Source organism: Hemibagrus wyckioides, unplaced genomic scaffold (genome assembly GCF_019097595.1).
Source record: "Hemibagrus wyckioides isolate EC202008001 unplaced genomic scaffold, SWU_Hwy_1.0 Contig4, whole genome shotgun sequence".
In the NCBI taxonomy this organism is placed as follows: domain Eukaryota; kingdom Metazoa; phylum Chordata; class Actinopteri; order Siluriformes; family Bagridae; genus Hemibagrus; species Hemibagrus wyckioides.
Genome location: NW_026690802.1, coordinates 310,001 through 331,916, shown reverse-complemented (window position 1 = coordinate 331,916; position 21,916 = coordinate 310,001). Strand labels below are relative to the sequence as shown.

At 37.0% G+C, this 21,916-nt stretch overlaps 1 protein-coding gene across 2 annotated transcripts in view; it reads right to left on the bottom strand.

Moving 5' to 3' along the window:
• Positions 1 to 15,467: 15,467 nt before the first annotated feature.
• The window catches only part of LOC131350516 (protein jagged-1a-like), a 21,766-nt gene continuing 15,317 nt past the window's right edge, over positions 15,468 to 21,916 (bottom strand). The window contains exons 5-7 of one of the 2 annotated variants that reach the window (XM_058385510.1): positions 21,727 to 21,787; positions 20,843 to 20,973; positions 15,468 to 16,073 (exon numbers count right to left, since the gene is read on the bottom strand). In XM_058385510.1, coding sequence (XP_058241493.1) covers positions 15,886 to 16,073; positions 20,843 to 20,973; positions 21,727 to 21,787 — 380 coding nt within the window. In that variant the 3' untranslated portion in view covers positions 15,468 to 15,885. The remainder of the gene's footprint in view (positions 16,074 to 20,842; positions 20,974 to 21,726; positions 21,788 to 21,916) is intronic. The other variant, XM_058385511.1, reaches the window with a different exon arrangement.

The window sequence follows — 21,916 nt, the reverse complement described above, 5'->3', positions numbered from 1 at the left end:
TGCCCCAGTAACATCTGATAAAACGATTCTTTTATTGTCATTAAAATAGCATGATGTTTGTGAATATACTATGATTCTTGTGTAGGTGTTATTTTAATCTCTTTTCATTTTTTCCCCACCAGCTGCATGTGTTACCACAAATGTTGTTTGTCTGTGGTTAACTGATATGTTGGTAAAGGGGCTTCTGTGGCTTTATAAATTTAGATATTCCATTGTTATGTTTTTGTAAAGCCTTTCAGTGACTCTGTATCACTGTGCTGCTACTTGAAGAGCACAAAGATAGAGTGCAGAATCTGAGAGCTTTAGACCTCTGATAGTAAGTTCAGTAGAGTCTCTGCTGGTTTTCGACTCTAATCAACGATCATCAGGAGTGCTCTGGCCAGTACTTGACCTTGCGCCTTTATACAGTAAAAACTGTGGTGCGCTGTTAGGATATTGTTTGTACCAGTAAAGCAAAATGTAATCATTGCTTGTCTCATATGAACATTTCAGAGTAACAGTCTCTGTTTCTTTCCTGACAATGTTGGCATCTTCATCCTTTGGTCCAATTTTATCTGCAAAACTGCCTGGTGTAAGAAGAACATAAAAAATATATCAGTGAAGTATTTTATGCAAATCATATAATAAAAAATTTAAAAAATGACTAGATTAATACAAATATGGTAATTAATCAATATAATTTATTAACTGATTAAATATCATTGTAATAATTATTATAACAGATGAAAAAAATGACCTGTAACTAGAGTGAGAATCAGTGGTATGTATCTCACTATGTACAGTAAGTTGTATAGTTGATCCATTTCTGAACACAGCTCTGTGAGGATTCTGTATAATAGTGCTGTATGTGCTGAACTTTACACGTCTCTAGAAGGACACACCCAGGAAGTGATGCTGTTGGAGCATAACTTTATACAGATCATCACTTCACAGTATCAGTGACAGTGAACTGAGTCAGTAACACAGAACAAAAAACTCTGTTACTTCACAACCCACTGCATCAGACGTGCTATTTTATCATTTTATCATTAACAAAATATTTATTCCTAAATAAAAGGGTATAAAGGATAAGAATATATTAGCCCTTTTATTAATTTTATAGCATCCAAAACATTTAAGAGACAATTCTGTCTTTGTTTCACACTTTCTTTTTTTTTCTTTTCTCAAGCTTTTGCTAGAGTCTCTGCTTGCACTCCATTTCATAACAAAAGCATACCTAATAATCTGTGGTCTTTGTGTTTGGAACAGTGTTCAGTGTTAAAAGTGAATTCAAAGTTGGGACCCAAATTTTAACTTTCTCACACTGAACACTGCAAAAGAGATGTAAACTAATGATGCACTAATGAATAAGGTAGTCCTGGTCACTTGTTTAAAAATAACAGGAATTGGTTTGTTCATGGATATTCTATCTGCAGAGATAATGTTATGTGGAGAGCAGGTTTCCTGTGTAATGCTTTAACACAAACAATTTAAAGTACACACACCATATAAAATGAAGCAACAAATTACACACATTGCAGTGGTAAATTATAAAGATAAACCCCGTCCCAACCGAAGTGACAAAGAATGAGGTCTAATTATTATATGCTGCAAAGCCTAAAACTCAGTCCATATTGCTGCTCTGAGTGAATGATCTTAGATACTACATATAGTTCAATGGGATATATGTGGAGCCATGCATTATCTTTTGTGCAATTCTAATTTATTTACAAATTGGCTCTAGGAGAGTGTGAATGTGTGATTTTTCTAAATCGCCAGCAGAACACTGCCTTGAGTATAACAAAACTGTGCCACAGTTTTTGTACAGTGCAGCTGGATTTCCTGTCACTGTGGGCCTCAGAGCACAGTAGTATAGAGCAGAGTCTGATACAGCAGCAGAGGAGATGATCAGATCCACATCCTTATTTTTTAGTGTAGCATTCATTCTTGGGGGAATATTTCCACTTAAATCTCCATTTTGGTAAACATAAAGAAGGAACTCAGGTTTAGATTTTGGATATTGTCTGTACCAGTGCAGGTAGTTTTGGGGGTAGTTTGATTCATATTTGCAGGACAGAGAAACATCATGACCTTCATCTACAGCTTTCTGAGTGAAAAGTGACTTTATTGAATCTGCCATGGAGTCACCTGTTATAGAGATGAGAACATAATATTTGTAACCTTTACACAATCAAGTCAGAATTACATACAGAAACCATGCTTTCTAACACCACGCAATTAATAAATAACAGATAATATCTAAACTAACAAAAAGGTCAATGTTAACTCACCTAGTGAAAGCCACAGACACATGAAAATAACAGTGAACATGATGAATGATTTTAGCTGAATGAAAAATTTCTGAGCTCTTTCTGTAGTCTAATATATTAACATCATAAAGGTTCATGAAGCTCCACCCCACATGACAGTGTCTCCAGTGTTACTGACAGATTGTTGATCCTTACTGAAACATTCTGCCTTCACATTCAGCCTTGTTTGGGAAACTCTACTGAAACTGTTTACATAATAAACTAATTATTCTATTATTGTAAATATTCAATTTTATATCAAATTTACTAATAATTAAAATTAGCTTTTTCTATATGTGGTGTCTTGACATTGTGGCATTTATTTGTTTGTTGTGATAAAGCATGTTTATTAGAGTTCATATTATTCTGCAAAGAAGTATTTATAACAGAGTCTACATCTTTGGAGGATGTGAGCAGAGTCCTAGCACCTGACCCACAATAAGATAACTCACTACACCATCTTGTGGAGAAATAAGAAAGACTTTAACAGACAAGGTTTTTAAGGTAATTGAAATTAATGAAATCAATATCTTCCGAACTATAATTAATATTATATAATGTATATATTTAGTATTTTGTGCATTTCTTTGTATAGCCTTCTCATACAGAGTTCCATAGAGTTCCTGGACTAAATCGCTGTTCCAGTTCACTTCAAATATTTTTCCATCTGATTTTATTCAGTAGGGTTAATTAAGTGTAGTGACCAAAGAACAAAACTGGAGCTATGATTGCACTGGTGTTAATTACAATCATACAGGTCTCACAAACAGAATATTGTCTATAGAGAAAAAGAGCTGCAGAGGAACAGAAACTTTTCCTCCAACAATTTTCTTCAACTATTGATCAAGAGGAGAATAAACTGTGCACCTGAGCCTTTCCTCATTAATGTTCAAGAACACGTCTGTTATAAACAATCAGCTAAAAGAACATTCTCACTCTAACTACATTTCACTGGCAATCAGAAACTGATATGTATTTATTTTATAGTTATGTTTGGTTACTTAAAGATGATTGTGATTACATTAAACAGTGTATTCTGGGTGGATGAATTGTTGTCAACAGCCTTTTCTACAAATACACTAAAAATGACAATTTATTATTAAGCAACTTTTTAAAATACTTCCTCTTCTGGTTTGTAACTTGAAACTAAATGGTTTAGCAATATGAGAAACTGTGAAGAAAACCAAGTACATATAATAACATTGTTATCCTGAGTGTTTAGTTATTGTTCAGCTTTAGAAATAATGATCATATTTATTCATATTCTTGACAACTCTGCTTTACCTCACACACCTAATAAACAATTTCAGTGGAATAAAACTGCAATGGAACCAAGCCCCAAATCCAACCTTCACATACACACAATCTACCTTTTAAATAATATAAGCAGCTGCTTAGTCTCCTGCAGCGGCAACCTAATGAATGGTTATTCAGTCAGAGTTTAATTGTATTATCTGCTTTATCCTGGTCACGGATTCACTACTGTCTATATACACCTACATTCATTCATTCATCTTCAGTAACTACTTCATCCTGGACAGGTGGATCTGGAGCTTCTCCCAGCAACACTAGAGATGATGCAGGAATACACCCTGGATGATACAGCAGTCTAATGCAGTATATCAGTAAAGACATTATATAGATATCAAAACATTTAAAAAATGGTATTTGTGTAATACTCAATACATTGACATAAAACTAAATTAATTAATTCTATTAGTTAATACCATTAATTAACTTATAAAAATATATAACCTGTAGCTAGAGTGAGAATCAGTGGTATGTATCTCACTATGTACAGTAAGTTGTATAGTTGATCCATTTCTGAACACAGCTCTGTGAGGATTCTGTATAATAGTGCTGTATGTGCTGAACTTTACACGTCTCTAGAAGGACACACCCAGGAAGTGATGCAGTTGGAGCATAATTTTACACAGATCATCACTTCACAGTATCAGTGACAGTGAACTGAGTCACTAATACAACACAGAACTATTCCACTGTTGCTGATCAACCCACTGCATCTGACTTCACCTCTTAAACATATCTTTTGGAGTTAGAGGTCAGGGCTGTGTCTCATGACTCTAACACCAAAAAGACACAATAACTCACAATACTTTAACCTTTGGTACTAACTTTTGAAACAAAGTTCATTTCCAAGCATGAAATGAAGTATTTTTCTACTTTATTTTGAATAGAAATTTTAATAGAAAAGCTATACTTGTTTTCAGGCTGTATAGGTACAGGTGTTTTGTTAGCTGATCATTCTGAACTACTGTATAAGTGCAGCATTTAACTCTTCAAGCTACTGTTATAAACACACATAGCTAATGTTAGCTTGCTAGCTAGCTATTCTCACAGTTTAATTAGAGAACAACTCATAGAATAACTTGATACATTACTCTTACATATGAGATGTTAAAAGGCAATTATAATGTTGCAATATATGCTTGAAGACTACAAGTTATCTAGCAACAAAAACTGAAAATAACAGTCTGTGTCTTGGGGTAAAAACAAAAATCTCACTTAGAAGTTTCCTAAACAGAATTCATATAAAATTTAAAGGAGACTGAGGCAATCACGAATTTGTGTTCAATTTATGGAGAAAAAGGAGAAAAAGTGTCCATGATAGATTCTGGAGCCACCGTGACCCTGATCAGGATAAAGTCTTTACTGAAGATTAATGAATGAACCCATTGTGGAATTCAGTTATGTAATGATACACATGTAAATACATATTGTAATTAGTCATATTAACATGTTTGTGTTACAGCCTGGGAATTATGTTTGTTGGCTAAATTTCCCGTCTTCTGTTTAAAACTTTATCTACTGCCATCTGTACAGAGTGTGTAAGCTCTTCTCTCTGGCAGTACAGGTCCATCACAGACATCATTAAACTGATCAAAGTGTGACATTTATTGAATGAGAAATGCAGCATAACTAACCAGGCTTTAGACATCTTTAGGCAGACTGACTGCATTTACTGCTAGATTTGTTAATATGGGTCTTTATCATAATATTTGGGTGTTTTTTGTTTAGTCACAGTAATATCTGATGGATTTTCTCAGCCATCACACATTTAGTACATATACTACTTATATTAACTTAACTATATATGAACTTAACTCATGCATTGGTAAATTGTAGTTTTATTTTATTTGACAGCTGATTTTATCCAAAGTAAGGAATTGTTTACACAGAACACAGAACACAGAACACAGTATGAACACAGAACACAGTATGAACACAGAACACAGCATGAACACAGAGCACAGTATGAACACAGAACACAGTATGAACACAGAACACAATATGAACACAGAACACAGTATGAACACAGAGCACAGTATGAACACAGAACACAGTATGAACACAGAACACAATATGAACACAGAACACAGTATGAACACAGAGCACAGTATGAACACAGAACACAGTATGAACACAGAACACAATATGAACACAGAACACAGTATGAACACAGAACACAGTATGAACACAGAGCACAGTATGAACACAGAACACAATATGAACACAGAACACAGTATGAACACAGAGCACAGTATGAACACAGAACACAGTATGAACACAGAACACAGTATGAACACAGAACACAATATGAACACAGAACACAGTATGAACACAGAACACAATATGAACACAGAACACAATATGAACACAGAACACAGTATGAACACAGAACACAGTATGAACACAGAACACAATATGAACACAGAACACAATATGAACACAGAACACAATATGAACACAGAACACAGTATGAACACAGAGCACAGTATGAACACAGAACACAGTATGAACACAGAACACAATATGAACACAGAACACAGTGTGAACACAGAACACAGTATGAACACAGAGCACAGTATGAACACAGAACACAATATGAACACAGAACACAGTATGAACACAGAACACAATATGAACACAACACAGTATGAACACAGAACACAGTATGAACACAGAACACAGTATGAACACAGAACACAGTATGAACACAGAACACAATATGAACACAGAACACAGTATGAACACAGAACACAGTATGAACACAGAGCACAGTATGAACACAGAACACAGTATGAACACAGAACACAGTATGAACACAGAACACAATATGAACACAACACAGTATGAACACAGAACACAGTATGAACACAGAACACAGTATGAACACAGAACACAGTATGAACACAGAGCACAGTATGAACACAGAACACAGCATGAACACAGAACACAGTATGAACACAGAACACAGTATGAACACAGAACACAGTATGAACACAGAGCACAGTATGAACACAGAACACAGTATGAACACAGAACACAGTATGAACACAGAGCACAGTATGAACACAGAACACAGTATGAACACAGAACACAGTATGAACACAGAACACAGTATGAACACAGAACACAGTATGAACACAGAACACAATATGAACACAACACAGTATGAACACAGAACACAGTATGAACACAGAACACAGTATGAACACAGAACACAATATGAACACAGAACACAGTATGAACACAGAACACAGTATGAACACAGAACACAGTATGAACACAGAACACAGTATGAACACAGAACACAATATGAACACAGAACACAGTATGAACACAGAACACAGTATGAACACAGAACACAGTATGAACACAGAACACAGTATGAACACAGAGCACAGTATGAACACAGAACACAGTATGAACACAGAACACAGTATGAACGCAGACCACAGTATGAACACAGAACACAGTATGAACACAGAACACAGTATGAACACAGAACACAGTATGAACACAGAACACAGTATGAATACAGAACACAGTATGAACACAGAACACAGTATGAACACAGAACACAGTATGAACACAGAACACAATATGAACACAGAACACAATATGAACACAGAACACAGTATGAACACAGAACACAGTATGAACACAGAACACAGTATGAACACAGAACACAGTATGAACACAGAACACAATATGAACACAGAACACAATATGAACACAGAACACAATATGAACACAGAACACAGTATGAACACAGAACACAATATGAACACAGAACACAGTATGAACACAGAACACAGTATGAACACAGAACACAGTATGAACACAGAATACAGTATGGAGTCTTTGAACATTGCTTTCTGGCATAAATTTACATTAGCACATTATTTATTTGAAAGCAACACATCTAGCAACAAATCTCACAAAGTTTATGTCTCAAAACTAATTTAAGACACATTAGTGCTGATAGGTATACACATGATTTTGTGTGAATGTGTGAATGAGAGAGAGAGTGAGGATGAAAGTCATACCCTGACTGGCCTTGGATCCTCTCTTCTTATTCTTTCAAAATAAGTGCTTGAAAACACAACACATCAGCTTCACACATCGGAAGAGATGAATATTATATTTATTTGTACACTCCTTTAAACACCAGACAATAACAAAGCACCAGTTCAAAATAAAATAAACAGTGATTATGTTTAAGTTAAATAAAAAATGTAATTCTAAAAATTCATGTTCTTTTATTTCGTTTCTTTAACCAGGGCAGAGGTTAAGATAATATTTGTGCAGTATGTACAGTATGATAGAAGAACAGGCAGAGCCTATATCACAGAGGGTTTATTGTGAAAAGTATGTGAAAAGAATGTGAGCAGGTTTATATGGTGTTGGCTAGGGTGACCATATTTCCATTTTCAAAAAAGAGGACAGTGGGGGCAGGAGGCAGGCGGACACCCACTGTGGGTGGAAGGATCAGGATGGGGTTGGGAGGGTGTAAATACTTGACAAATGCATTCACAACCATGAAACTATGTTACTGAACTTTAATACATAAAGTAATAACATCATTTCCATTCAACTTTTGGCCCTCAACAATAGAATAAAACAAAAATTAAAGGCATTTACCATTTACCACATTTTATATGACACTCTTTCTTTCTTTAAGGCCATAGGTTAAAGTAAAATAAAATAAAAAATCAGTTGAATTAAAAAAAGAAGAAACTAAAATCACTATTTCAGTTTCTAATCTAATGACCACCTTAGTGAACTACTTACTCTTGCTTGCACTACATCTTCACCAGTAATACAGCTTGATGACTTCAGTATCCATGTAGACACGGATTCTGCTAAAACCGAGGAACTTATGTCAATACTGGAAAACTTTAACCTTATGCAACATGTAAACTTACCCACCCACTCTCATGATCACACACTTGACCTAAACTATTCATTTGGGCTAAACTGGGTATCCCTGACCATAAGCTCATGGACAAGTGATTGACCCAATATGTTTCTCTTCTCTATTTATGCTTTTTCTATTCTTGACTCTGCTAAATTTCCCCACCCTTCAGAGACTCTGTCCAGCTATAACCTTGCCATTTCTCAGGCTTTAGAAGGACATGTTCCCACCAGTATAAGTCTGGTTCCATCTTCCTGCACCTCTCCCTGGTTCACTCCTGAGCTTCAGAAAATGGAAGTGATTGGGTGATACCTTGAGAGTCTATATATGAAAACCAGCCTAGCTGAACGCTCTAGGTTACTGTCTGTGCAATGGCTTACTGTATCCTCTGATAGAACTTATAGATCTCTGACCAGGAAAAAAAAATAATAATATTAGTCTCCTAATAATCCAACATTTGTCAAAATATATTTATGAATTTTGTATGAATTGTAAGAGAGACAGAATTCCCCTAATGCCACGTAAATTCAAAATCATCAGTAGAACTGCATTCAATATAACAAAACTGTGTGAAGGTTTTTGTACAGTACAGCTGGATTTCCTGTCACTGTGGGCCTCAGAGCACAGTAGTATAGTGCAGAGTCTGATACAGCAGCAGAGGAGATGATCAGATCCACTTGGTTTTTATTTTTATCAATTTCAGCAGACAGACGTGGTGGAATGGATTCACTTTTATCTCCATTTGGAGTGATGTAAAGAAGGAACTCAGACTTAGATTTTGGATATTGTCTGTACCATTGCAGGTTGGTGTTTGCTGCAACAACTGTTTCATATTTGCAGGACAGAGTAACATTATCACCTTTATCTACAACTTCATGAGTGAAAAGCGGCTTTATGGAATCTCCCATGGAGTCACCTGTCATAGAGAAGACATCATAATGTTTTTAAACTTTACACAATCAAGTCAGAATTACATAAATCACACCTACAGTCTGATGCTTCATAACACCACAAAAAGTAATTATTTAGTAATTCAACAATGAATATTTCTGCAATAACAAAATGTCAGTGTTAACTCACCTAGTGAAAGCCAAAGACACATGAATATAACAGCGAACATGATGAATAGTTTTAGCTGAATGAAAATATTCTTTCTTTGCTCTATGTGATCATTATGATGGTTCATGAAGCTCCACCCCACAGCATCACATGACAGTGTCACTAATGTTACTGATTCAGCCTCGAAGGAGGAACCGGTCCTAAGCACACAGTAAACAAATACTGACAGCATAGAATTTTTTAATAATGAAAACATTCAATCTATTCTATAAACATTAATTAATAATTAAATTACTATATATTGTGTTTGTAAATTTAAAATATATACTGTACATTGGGGCATTGTTTGTGTGCTTATTTGTTTGTTTGTTGTGATAAACCTGTTGTTATAAATAGGACAGTTTGGAGGGTATTTCACTGAGGTGATGAACAAACCAGCCTCTTTTCTTTCCCTTGTCATTTGACTCATTTGAACATAATTAATATAGCCATCTGCTTAATAAAGCCAGGATATAAAAGTAGTTTATCAATCAACATCAACATCTCTGGGGTATGTGAGCAGGAACCTAGTCCTTTGCCCACAATAAGCTAACTGACTACGCCATCTTGTGGAGAAAGGAGAATGACTATACCACAACAAGGTTTTGTTTGTTTGTTTGTTTTCTCTACTTCTTTACCACTTTGCCCCAATTTGTACTGATGAATTCTGATAAAACATGTACAAAGTGGGTGATTTCTTAAATTCATTTTCCTGGTAAGGCTCAGCTGAAGTAAAAGAAACTGCACAGGATGCTGAATGTGGATGTGAATTCCGTGAATGTAGTGATGATAGAAGAGGCGAGGTTTAGTCTCCTGTCTCTGCAGAAAACTGACAAACTGATGGGATTTTATGGTGGACTATCATTGTGCTTAGTAAAAAAGGTGTAGTATTTCCTACACTGTTCACCCGATTTGAATGAAAAACTCTTAAATTAAAGGTGAAAGTATACACTTTAATCTCATTTTCACTCATATTTGGTTGTTTATTTCATAGAACATTTTCTAAGGCATTTCACTAAAGTGAGAAGAAAATCTTCTGCTGGTCTTGGTCATACTATCAAAGATGCCAGAAAGCCATTAAGCCTCACAGGAGAGAGGTGTTTGGTATGTGTGCATGACATTTGCTGATTTGAATGAAGGTTGGTTTTCACTTGGTGTGTGTTTGGTAAACTGAGTGTTTTATTTGCTTTAGGTGTCTTACCTCCTCCCTGTGGCTTTCATATACATTTAGATTTACTTTTATCAATACCACTGTAATCAGCTAATCTTTATGGACATGACTGTAGGTGTTAATCATGAATACACTATATGGCCAAAAATATAAAGATGCCTAAATTGACCCCCATATCTGAAATAGGAGGCCATGACTTTGCAATAGGATGTTCAACAAGCACATGTGGGTTCCTTGGTCAGATGTCCACATACTTGTGGCCATGCAGTGTACCTACATGTACCTCGGTGTTGACAGGTTGGGATGTGAAGTACACATGGATAATTTCTATGTGGTGTTCTCCTTGAGTCCTGTGTGTGTTTTCTCCAGGTTATCCAGTTCCCTGTCACATTCTAAAAACATCAGTAAGTGGATTGGAGATTCAAACAGAATATCATCTAGACAGAAAAAGATCTGCAGAGGAACAGAAACTTTCTCCAACAATTCTCTCAGTTAAACGAACATTCTTACTATACCCATATTTCACTGACAACCAGAAACTCATATAGATTTAATTTGTGTTCATCTAATAGTTATGTTTATCTACTTAAAGATGCTCAGTGTGACTACATTAAACAGTTTATTCTGAGTGACTGAATGAGCAGAATGTGTTATACACTCAATAAATGCAGAGCAGTGAGACTATTTTCTTTAATATCAGTTCATTAGAAAACTATGTTATATCTTGAATTATATCCTGATCACACTCCCACACCTGTCAATATACACCTACATTCATTCATCTTCAATAACTGCTTTATCCTGGTCAGGGTTGCAGTGGATCTAGAAGGCCACACCCAGGAAGTGATGCTGTTGGAGCATAATTTTACACAGATCATCACTTCACAGTATCAGTGACAGTGAACTGAGTCACTAATACAACACAGAACTATTCCACTGTTGCTGATCAAACCACTGCATCTGACTTCACCTCTTAAACATATCTTTTGGAGTTAGAAGTCAGGGCTGTGTCTCCAAAGGACACAATAACTCACAATACTTTACCCTTTGATACCTGAACTTTTGAAAATAAGTACATTTCCAAGTATGTATTTTACTTCATTTAAATAGAAAAGCTATACTTGTATTCAGGCTGTATAGGTAACAAGAGGTTTTGTGTTTTTGTTAGCTGATAATTCTGAACTATTGTATGAGTGCAGCATTTGACTCTGCAAGCTACTATTATAAACAGACATAGCTAATGTTAGCTTGCTAGCTAGCTATTGTTACGGTTACATCAGAGAACAAACAACTCCTGAAATAACTTAATATATAACTTTTACTGTTACATGTGACAGGTTACAAATGACAGTTGCAACATATACCTTGAGGAATTCAAGCTAGCTAGAAAGAAATACTGAATGGATCATTAACTTAGGGAACAATCTCACTTAGAAGTTTCCTAAACAGACTTGCTTTCTTTTACAGGTTCCACAGATGCAGGATTTCTATGGGGAACAGACACATTCCCAAAACCCACAGCAATTAAGTGCTGAAGTATTTCAATTAATGTCAAAAGCACACTGGGAAATCAAATTAGGAGACATTCTTTATTGTTCAAGACTCAAGACCAAAGTAAACCTGCAAAGAAACATATGTTGAACACATCAGATCTCAAGCACAATAAAGAAAGAAATAACTGTTCATTGAATAATAAACATTTAATATCATTATTCCTGAAATGATGAAATGGGGTATTTCTGGCATGTGAACTTTACACTGTCATTTTCTAAGCTACCTAAAGTCAGTGAGCTAAATGCTGCTACCGCTGGCTATGAGAACTTGTGATTTAGTGAGATATTTTTGGCTGAAGATCTTTCTGTCTGCTCAAAGGGTTTAGAGCAGAGAAGTCTTTTCTGTTCAGCATGGGCTTGTGTTTTAATTAGTTTGCTAACTTGTGCTGTCAGCTCTTGACTGATCACAAATAACATGTAACACCAACACTAACAGACAGAAGGAGCACACAGCTGCCTGAGAAAGCTGACTGGCTAATATCAGTGCTGGATCAAGTGCTATTTTATAAACTGCTAAATAATGAAGAGTGAAGTCTTCAGGTCACTAGTGTTACATTAAAACTCAGTATCTTAAATTATTTAATACATATTGTTAATACATATATTGTTTATATGTTTATATATATATATATATATATATATATATATATATATATATATATATATATATATATATATATATATATTTATAAAAGCATTTATCAAAAGTTTGTGTATAATATAAATGACTTACCAATGTTTTTAACAACTATGAAAATAAAGAAGAGTAACATGACTGTTGTGTCTCTCTTGCAGTAGGTATAAATGACAGGATCTCTGTGAAACTTTCTAAACTGTATCTTACCACATCTAGCTCCACCCACTTTTACTTACTCATAGTCATGTCAGCTCTGGTATCATATATGCTAAATTCTTTGTTTAAACAACAAGCAGTGAATGTTCATAATATATTTTATTGCTTGTTTAAATTTGTTGAGGCTAAATTTAGATATGTTTAGTGATAATATTTAGCTGTTTGCTAGCATGACAGCTTCTTTACTAATTGTTTGCATTTTGTGTCTGTAGTATAATAACTGCATTCAATCATATATTCAAATTAATATCAGAGGTTATTTGGTTGAATAAAGCATGGATCTTGAACCTCTTGAGAAACAAGCAGCCAGCCCTATAAGTTTTCATTAGTTCCCCCCCCCCCAGTCTATTCCACTTAAAATCAGGGTTTTGAACCCAGGACCTCTCACACCCTAAGTAACAAGCCACGACATCCTTCTCTCGCTTGCTGTATGCAGACGGATGTTCACTGTACTCTGCAACTGTACGGCCATCCTGTTTGTATGGACTTGGGTCTGATCAAAAGGTTACACAAAGTCAAGTTAACAATAAAGCAAGGGCTCTTGTAGGATTTTAACCTTTCTGCAACCCTCAAGAACCCAGCAGCCAAGTGTGAACCAAGTAAGCAGCTCTTGGCATTGGGCCAAATACATCATGAATCTTGGTTAACATGATAAGCAAAATCCAAGTCTTGCAGAACAAAGAGTTAATGGGAAAGCATAGGCTCATACAGGATTTGAACCCAGGACGTCTTGCACAAAAAGGATGAATCATTCCATCAAACCAACAAGCCAGAATGCTTTTTACTGGGTTGTCAAGCACTGATGCTATTGTACTGTACCATGCAAATGCACGTCTTCCTGTTCTATGGGCCTGTGCAAAACTTTTCAGTTGACTACTATTGCAAGTCCAAAATGCTGGAAAGGAGACATCATCAAGTAGTGTTCTTGGGTATGTGCCCAAAGAACACAAAAAAATGAAAGGTATTAAGTTGCAGGAACTTTATTTAACTTTACGTTTATTTCATGTAAATAGTCAACATTAACTAAGTACAAGTTGGTTTCTTTTCATCAAGTAGCACTGGTTCCAGTAGCCAACATAAAAAAATGCTTACACATGATTTGTGTTAGTGTCCATGTGCTTGATTCCGTTGCTATGGTGTGTTCCCTCTTTGTGCCTAGTGTGTCCATGATTGGGAGCCACCGTGACCCTGATCAGGATAAAGACTTTACTGAAGATTAATGAATGAACCCATTGTGGAATTAAGTTATGTAATGATACCAGTGGTGGACTGTGCATTTCAGACCTAGGCCTTCACTGGTGACCTTCCTGAATTAATCCACCTCTATACCATCATTATGACGCCACCATGGGCGTTGCTAGGCCATTTTCTACTCAGCCCTCTACAATTCTCTATAAATTGTACACAAATTGGTGATCGCCTCGGTCCCCTCAAAATTTCATATGAAAACGGCAGCAGACTTCGGCTCCTCCCCGTCTTTCAGCGCGTTCTTCAATCCACAGACTGCTGCGTCGCAAAGCAAGGATCAGAGGACAAGTGTGTGTGTGTGATCAGGAAGACTCGTATTTGGCTTGTTCAGTACTGTGTTATACATATCTATGCAATACAGTGGAATGCTGCAATAAGTTTACCATCTTAACCTGTTAGTCAAACCTTTATTTTATTTTATTTTTTTATTTTATTTTATTTCTATTATACCCTCACTGGGGGCTGAGCCCCCCTTAAATGAAAATTCTAGAATCGTCCCTGGATGCTATGGCAATAGATAATAATCAACCGTTAAATAGCAAAGTAATAAAGAAATTAGGCTACAGTATTTCACACCTCACAAGGAATAGTCAATTTTTTTACGGTTACATTTCTCAAAAAAGACATTCTTGATGACATATGCAGCAAAGAGCAATCTCCTGAGGACGCAGCATCCGAAATGGGACACAGCGAATATAGAAACAATGTTTATGTGCAGTTCGCTGCCTCTCTGACTACTCCAATTATCCAATCAAAGGACGGGAAATTGCTGACGTAATCGTATGCCTGCTAGATGGCCCCAGTGATGTAACAGTTTCATTGCCACTTATTTTAAGCTACGGGCGCCTGCACTATTGATTCTGAAGGCCTTAAGGCAGATTTCTTTCACCCTGGCAACACATGATATCAGCTACTGGCTGAAATATAATTGGATAAATACTCTTATCATAAATATACACTACTGGAAGCAGCGCAACCAAGAGCAAAGCTATGAAATGTAGAGAATAGACTATGGAGAATAATTTAATACACATTCATGGAAAAATATTTTAATTATATTAAAATGCAAGTCAGTGATTCGGATCACTGCTGTTTAGGCCAGCAGAGAAGGCCTTGCTGGCCCTGACAGCACACCACTGAATGATAGATATATTTTTTATATAATTAAAAAATAAAAAATTATTAAATTAAATTATTAAACTATTTTATCCCTATTTTATTTTATGCCAAATGAGCAAGCCTGTGGTGACGGTGGCAAGGAAAAACTCCCTGAGATGATATAAGGAAGAAACCTTGAGAAGAACTAGGCTCAGAAGGGAACCCATCCTCATTTGGGTGACACTGGACAGTAAATAATGTAACTGTAGCTGATTAATGTCCTTTTTACAACAGCAATAAATGGCTCATGGGGAACTATTAGGTCACTGTAGTTTCTGAGGTCATTAAAGACACTAATTCCTTGCTGTCTCAAGCTGACAGATGTAATGGCAGATCTGTGATGGTGTGAAAGTCCCCAAGTGGCTCTGTCCATGGCTGTCTCCTGGGTCAGGCTGTCCACACAGATCCATCCACAGCATCAGTGAGCACCACCAAGCGACAAGACTCTGACCAGGGGTAGAGGCAGTGGTCACACAGGAAGCTGGAAAATAGGATATTAAGATATTAAGATTAATAAGATATTAAGTATGCTTCTGATCATGTGATGTTTAAAGACTCCGGCAAGACTAGCTATGACAGCATAACTAAAAGGGAGAGCCTGAAGGTGACAGACATGAAGGCTTCCCGGGACATAAAGCATCCAACCACTTCACAGTCAGCAAACCTGAGCGACTGACCTTCCAGATCTGCTCCTTAACTTAAGAAAACTATACATTAAAAGCTTGACTAAACAAATGCATCTTCAGCCTAGACTTAAACATTGAGACTGTGTCTGAATCCTGAACACTAATTGGAAGGCTGTTCCATAACTGTGTGGTTTCTACTTGAGGTACTACCAAATAACCTGCACCCTTTGAACAGAGTAGGCGTGTCGGATCATAAAAGACTAAAGATCGCTCAGGTACTGTGGCGGGAGAACATTTAGTGCTTTATAGGTCAGTGACAGTATTTTATAATCAATGCGAAATCTGACTGGGTGCCAATGTAGTGTGGCTAAGATAGGAGTGATGTGTTCATATCTTCTGGTTCTAGTTAGGACTCTAGCTGCTGTGTTCTGGACTAACTGGAGCTAATTTATGCTCCTACTGGTACATCCAGACAGTAAGACATTACAATAATCCTATTGTAAGGACTCGTCTGAGACCGGAATGTTCGAATCCATGTGCAGATCTTTACCGATAAATCCACATGCAGAAATCGGAAACCATAAAGCGAGGCACAAGTCAAAAACCGGAAAGCAAACACTAGAAACCAAAACAGAAACTCGTAGTCAGATAATAACAGGCAAGGTTCATAGCAATATCAAGGTAGTAATTCAACAAAGGCTTGGTACATCTCGAGGGAATGATACTTTGCGTGTAATAAAGGGTGTGTGCTGCTTAAATGCCCAAGCAGACCCGGAATTGAGTTTGTGTGTGTTAATACTCGGGTGTTCTGGATCTGGGCATGCTGTTACACCAACCTAGAGGTAACAAAAGCACTAAATAGCAACTAGTTTTTCTGCATCATGAAGTGAAAATAAATAAAACATTACAACTTAATCCCTATATTGCATGAGTTTAATACTGTTGCATGAAGTCAAACACATTAAATGATGTGCTTGGCCACGGAATTTCTCTCAGAAGCAGATTAAAACAAGCAACAAAGAAAGTAAACGTGTGGAATTCATATTTAACTTGGTGTGAGGTTTTATTGCGTGTGATGGAAGCGTGAAGAGCGCGTTGCCCTGCAGGCAGCTGAACACGGAGCGCGAGCCTCCATCAGGATACGTTTAAAAAAAATCTTAAGATTCTACAAATGCGCCCTTCTTCTACTTACGCACTCGTTTTGAGTGAAATGGATAAAACATATTGTGCCTAAAAGCTATTTCAAGCCATTGTTATAATATTATAGCAATATGTAAAAATTAGTTTATGGATTGGTCAAATGGCTCTAACATTTTTATGGCTCAGTTATTAATAGTTTTTACATCATACGCGTTTGATCGTTACTGTAGCACTTATATATTATCTTATGTCACGTTTATATATTCTCTAAAACACTTCTAAATATGAAATATATCTATCTATCTGAACATGGTCTCTGTTTAATAATCACTGCAGCATCTCCCTCCCGCAGCCCGCTGCTATGTACAGTACTGTAAACTCATGCACTCTGAATCTTACTTCCCACATTCATCTGAGTTTATGTAGCGCAGTTCTTTGACATTAAATGGCATATAAAAAAGCTTTACAGGAGCCTCCGCCTACTACAGTAGTTCTGATATACTATCTGATTTAATATTGTTTGTTTATTGTTTCACAGCTTAAATATACATTAATATACATAGACAGCAGGATGTTTGTTAGTGGATTAAATTAGGGGAGGTTTTAGGATGTTTTTGAGGCGATCTCTTCGCCTTTCTTCCCCAAAGAGGTGCTAAATGTAATTTACATGTAAAAACCGGTTCGAGCGGTGTTCAGACTATCTGAGAGATCCTCCCCCACACTGACTTTTAGGGTTGGGGAGGGTTTACTCTTATGAGTTAGATTGTCAGAACACGGTGCCGAATTCGGGGATAAAACTGTACAATAACTCACCTTTGTATGTCACAATCTAGTCTTTAGTTAGTTTAATCGGTTTAATACTTTCTAACCAAAATGATGAGCAAGCTGAAGAGTCTGCATAATGTTTATTTTTTATTTAATGCAATCAGACCACATTTTTATTATTTTAAGGTTTTTATTGAGTGATTACATTGGGCGGCGGTTTCTTTTATGATAGCTTCCTCGAAGAAAGACCGGTCCATTATCCCTTCAAATATTGCAATCGCTCCTGGTCCATGTCTGGATATCGCCCCCCAAACAGTGCTTAATTTGTAAATGAATAATTTCCGGAACAAAACCAGCAGTGTCTCGCCGCTGTGACCGACACCAACCACACAACTTCAGTTTTCCCGGAACATGACGTCACTAACCGGTGGTAGCGCAATTATAAACATTAATCCGTTGCTGAATGGTCTCGTGTATTATTCTGTTCCATATTGATCATATATTTCAGATGATATGTGTTCCTAAATTCTGACGCCCGCTACATTAGAATGTATATATGCCCCAAGTTGAAGCCATTTAACTCTTTGCCAGGGGCGATTCTAGGATTTTCATTTAAGGGGGTCTCAGCCACCAATGAGGGTAAATAGTAAAAATAAATAAATTAATTAATTAAAATAAAGGTTTGACTAACAGGGTAGGATGGTAAACATTTGAGTACTGAACAAGCCAAGTCTTCCTGATCACACACACACCCACACACACCCACACCCACCCACACCCACACACACACGTCCTCTGATCCTCGCTCTGTGACGCCGTGGTCTGAGGATTGAAGAACGCGCTGAAAGACGGGGAGGAGCCAAAGTCTGTTTTTATGTAAAATTTAAAGGGGATTGGGGAGATCACCATCCTACCCTGTTAGTCAAACCTTTATTTTAATTAATTAATTATTATATTTTTACTATTATACCCACATTGGGGGCTGAGCCCCCTTAAATGAAAATCCTAGAATCGTTCCTGGTGTAGAGTTTATGGAGAATGGAAGAATTTTAGGAGGGCTGAGTAGAAATGTTAGGGGGGCTAAAGCCCACCTTAACATGGCCTGCCGTCGTCCATGCTGCTACCATATGCGATTTAGTAGGACTGTGCTCAGTATCATTTATCTGATCAGTGGAGGTTTCTGTCTCCGTTACTGACCGGTGTAACTCGCTTTGCTTCTGTCTCCCACTATCTTGATAAAAGGTGTGCAGTTCCATCTTCTCAGGATCTCTTTTGATCAGGCACACCATCAGCTTTTCTCATGGATTTTAAAAAATGAAAAAATATGTTTGACAGTCTCTTTGACATTTTTAAAATATCATATTTATTTAGGTAGATCAATAAACAATTCTTTTTTCCGCTGCTCTCTGCGCGCGAAACAATAATCACCAACCAATGAGAGTAACTGTAACGAGTAAAGTTTCACTTTTGTGCGTATTCTCAAAGTAGCTTAATGCATTAAGTCGTTTTATTAATACCTTAATTTCACTATACACAAATAGGCCTAATATATTATTCATCACTCTAAACATGTTAATGTAAATAATGACATTATTCTCAAAATATCACGAATTTAATCCTGTATTGCTACGAATCTCGTGATTTTTACGTTATTCTCATAGTGTTAACTTTCTTTGCGAAATATTACTACTTTGTCACAATTTTATTTAGTTTGACTTTTTTTCTGGAATAACTACCAGTTAAATTTTGCATTATAATGACTTTAATCTGAAGAGGTTTTCCATTTTAATTTTTATCTTTGCACAGGCATCTTTAAAGTTGAACAAAAACAAGTTATGTGCAAATGGCGGGACAACACCAGCGCAATTAAGTATTTACAAAGCACATAAAATACTTCGCAGCTTTACACTCACACAGTCACGGGTAAATTTATACATATTCATTTAAAATGTAAATATTATTATATATGTATTAAAGTATTAAAATATATATATAAGAACTGCATTATACTGTATAATGTGCTCAGGCCAGAGTTGTACCATGTGCCACCTGGTGGAAATTCGGTGAAGTACAACACATGCATTTAAATACCAAAGCGCCGACTCGCAGGATCTCGCGGCACACTGCGGGCGGAATCGCGGCATACCGTGAGAAAAAGCGCGCATTTTTAAATGCCACATCTGTAGCTGCATGTGCTCCAAGTACAAGCACCTCTGTCTTGTCAGAGTTGAGCAGGAGGACGTTAGTGTTGCACAAGGTTCTGCTGCATATAGATGGTGTGTGCTTTTTTACAGTGGTTTTACTCCTAGTTAGTTTTGCTACAGTACTAAATAAAAATTTAGGATTGTTTTTGTTATCGTCGATTAGGGCAGAGAGATATGCTGATCTAGCTGTACTAGAAAGATACTTGTTGGGTCCTGTGTTACTACATGTTCCTCCGTTCAGACACGGCTGCCGGGTGCCACACGTGTTTAGGTCTAAACCACACATGCACGGACACACGCACACGCACACGCACACACACACACACGCACACGCACACACACACGCACACACGCACACACACACACACACACACACACGCGATCACATCTCGATCTACACCCCGCTCCAACGATCCACTGATATTAATATCAGTTAGCATGTGAGCGTTAGTTATATGCTAATAACTTTAAAGTATATGGTAATATCGTGCACGTTTCCATGGAAACTGGACTACCTTTGTCACAGAGCAGTCCTCCCCAGTTGGTGTCGCAGAGACACTGCCACGGTTCCTCACAGGTACCATGCACACAGCCGGGGTATGGGATACACTGATTGCAGTACTCCCCCTGCCACCCATACGAACACCTTCACACACACACACACACACACACACACACACACACACACGGTGCTTATGGTTAGACAAGATAACCGAATATCTCTGTAAAAATTTGCACACCAGGAATAATTTAAAGGCTGTGGATATTTGGCTAGCTATCACATAACAGTTTAGTACGAGAGAGAAGTGCAGTGAAGGTGGAAATGAGACAGAACTATCAGGAACGTCAACATGTCGCTCCATACAACCAGAGTTAAACTGTAGCTAGACTTAGCATCAAGTGCTAGCAAAAAAAAATCCTTTATAATGAATAAATCAACATTCAGTGGCATTTGAGCCAGGTGTTTTAACATTATGCTATTTTCCAGGTTAGCATTTAACTACACACAGAATTCGGTTAGCGCTTGATGATAACATTAGCAACTCTGAGTGTAGCGAGACTTTTCCTAGTAAATGACTACCACATCTGAGGAAAAAGTTGATGTTCCTAACGCGTCTGTCTTGCTTGCAGAGTCATCGCACTTTGCATAAAACAGTTATATGATAGCTAGGTTAATCATTAGCCTCAGGGATCAGCTAGCTTGTGCTTTGGCGCATATTTCCATGTTTTCATGATCTTAACCACTTGTAGAGAGTATTGCGTTTTGTTAAGCCTCTCGACTGTGCTATTTATCCCTCCGTGTTCACTTTAATACTCAGGTCTTAAAATGGAGGGAAAAATTTTGTACACAAAGCAGTGGGATTTGTTTTGGTTTGAAAATATTTAGGAGTTCATTTACCTGCACTCTCCGGGCACCTTACAGGATCCGTGTTTAGTGCTACAGCCTTGCTTACAGATGGCTGAGAGAGAGAGAGAGAGAGAGAGAGAGATCATTACTGCTACTACTGTCTGACTCGTCAGTTATCACAGTCAGTCATTCATTCCCAGTGCTATCAGCTAAGCCAGTGAGTCATCGCTCACTGTTCTGG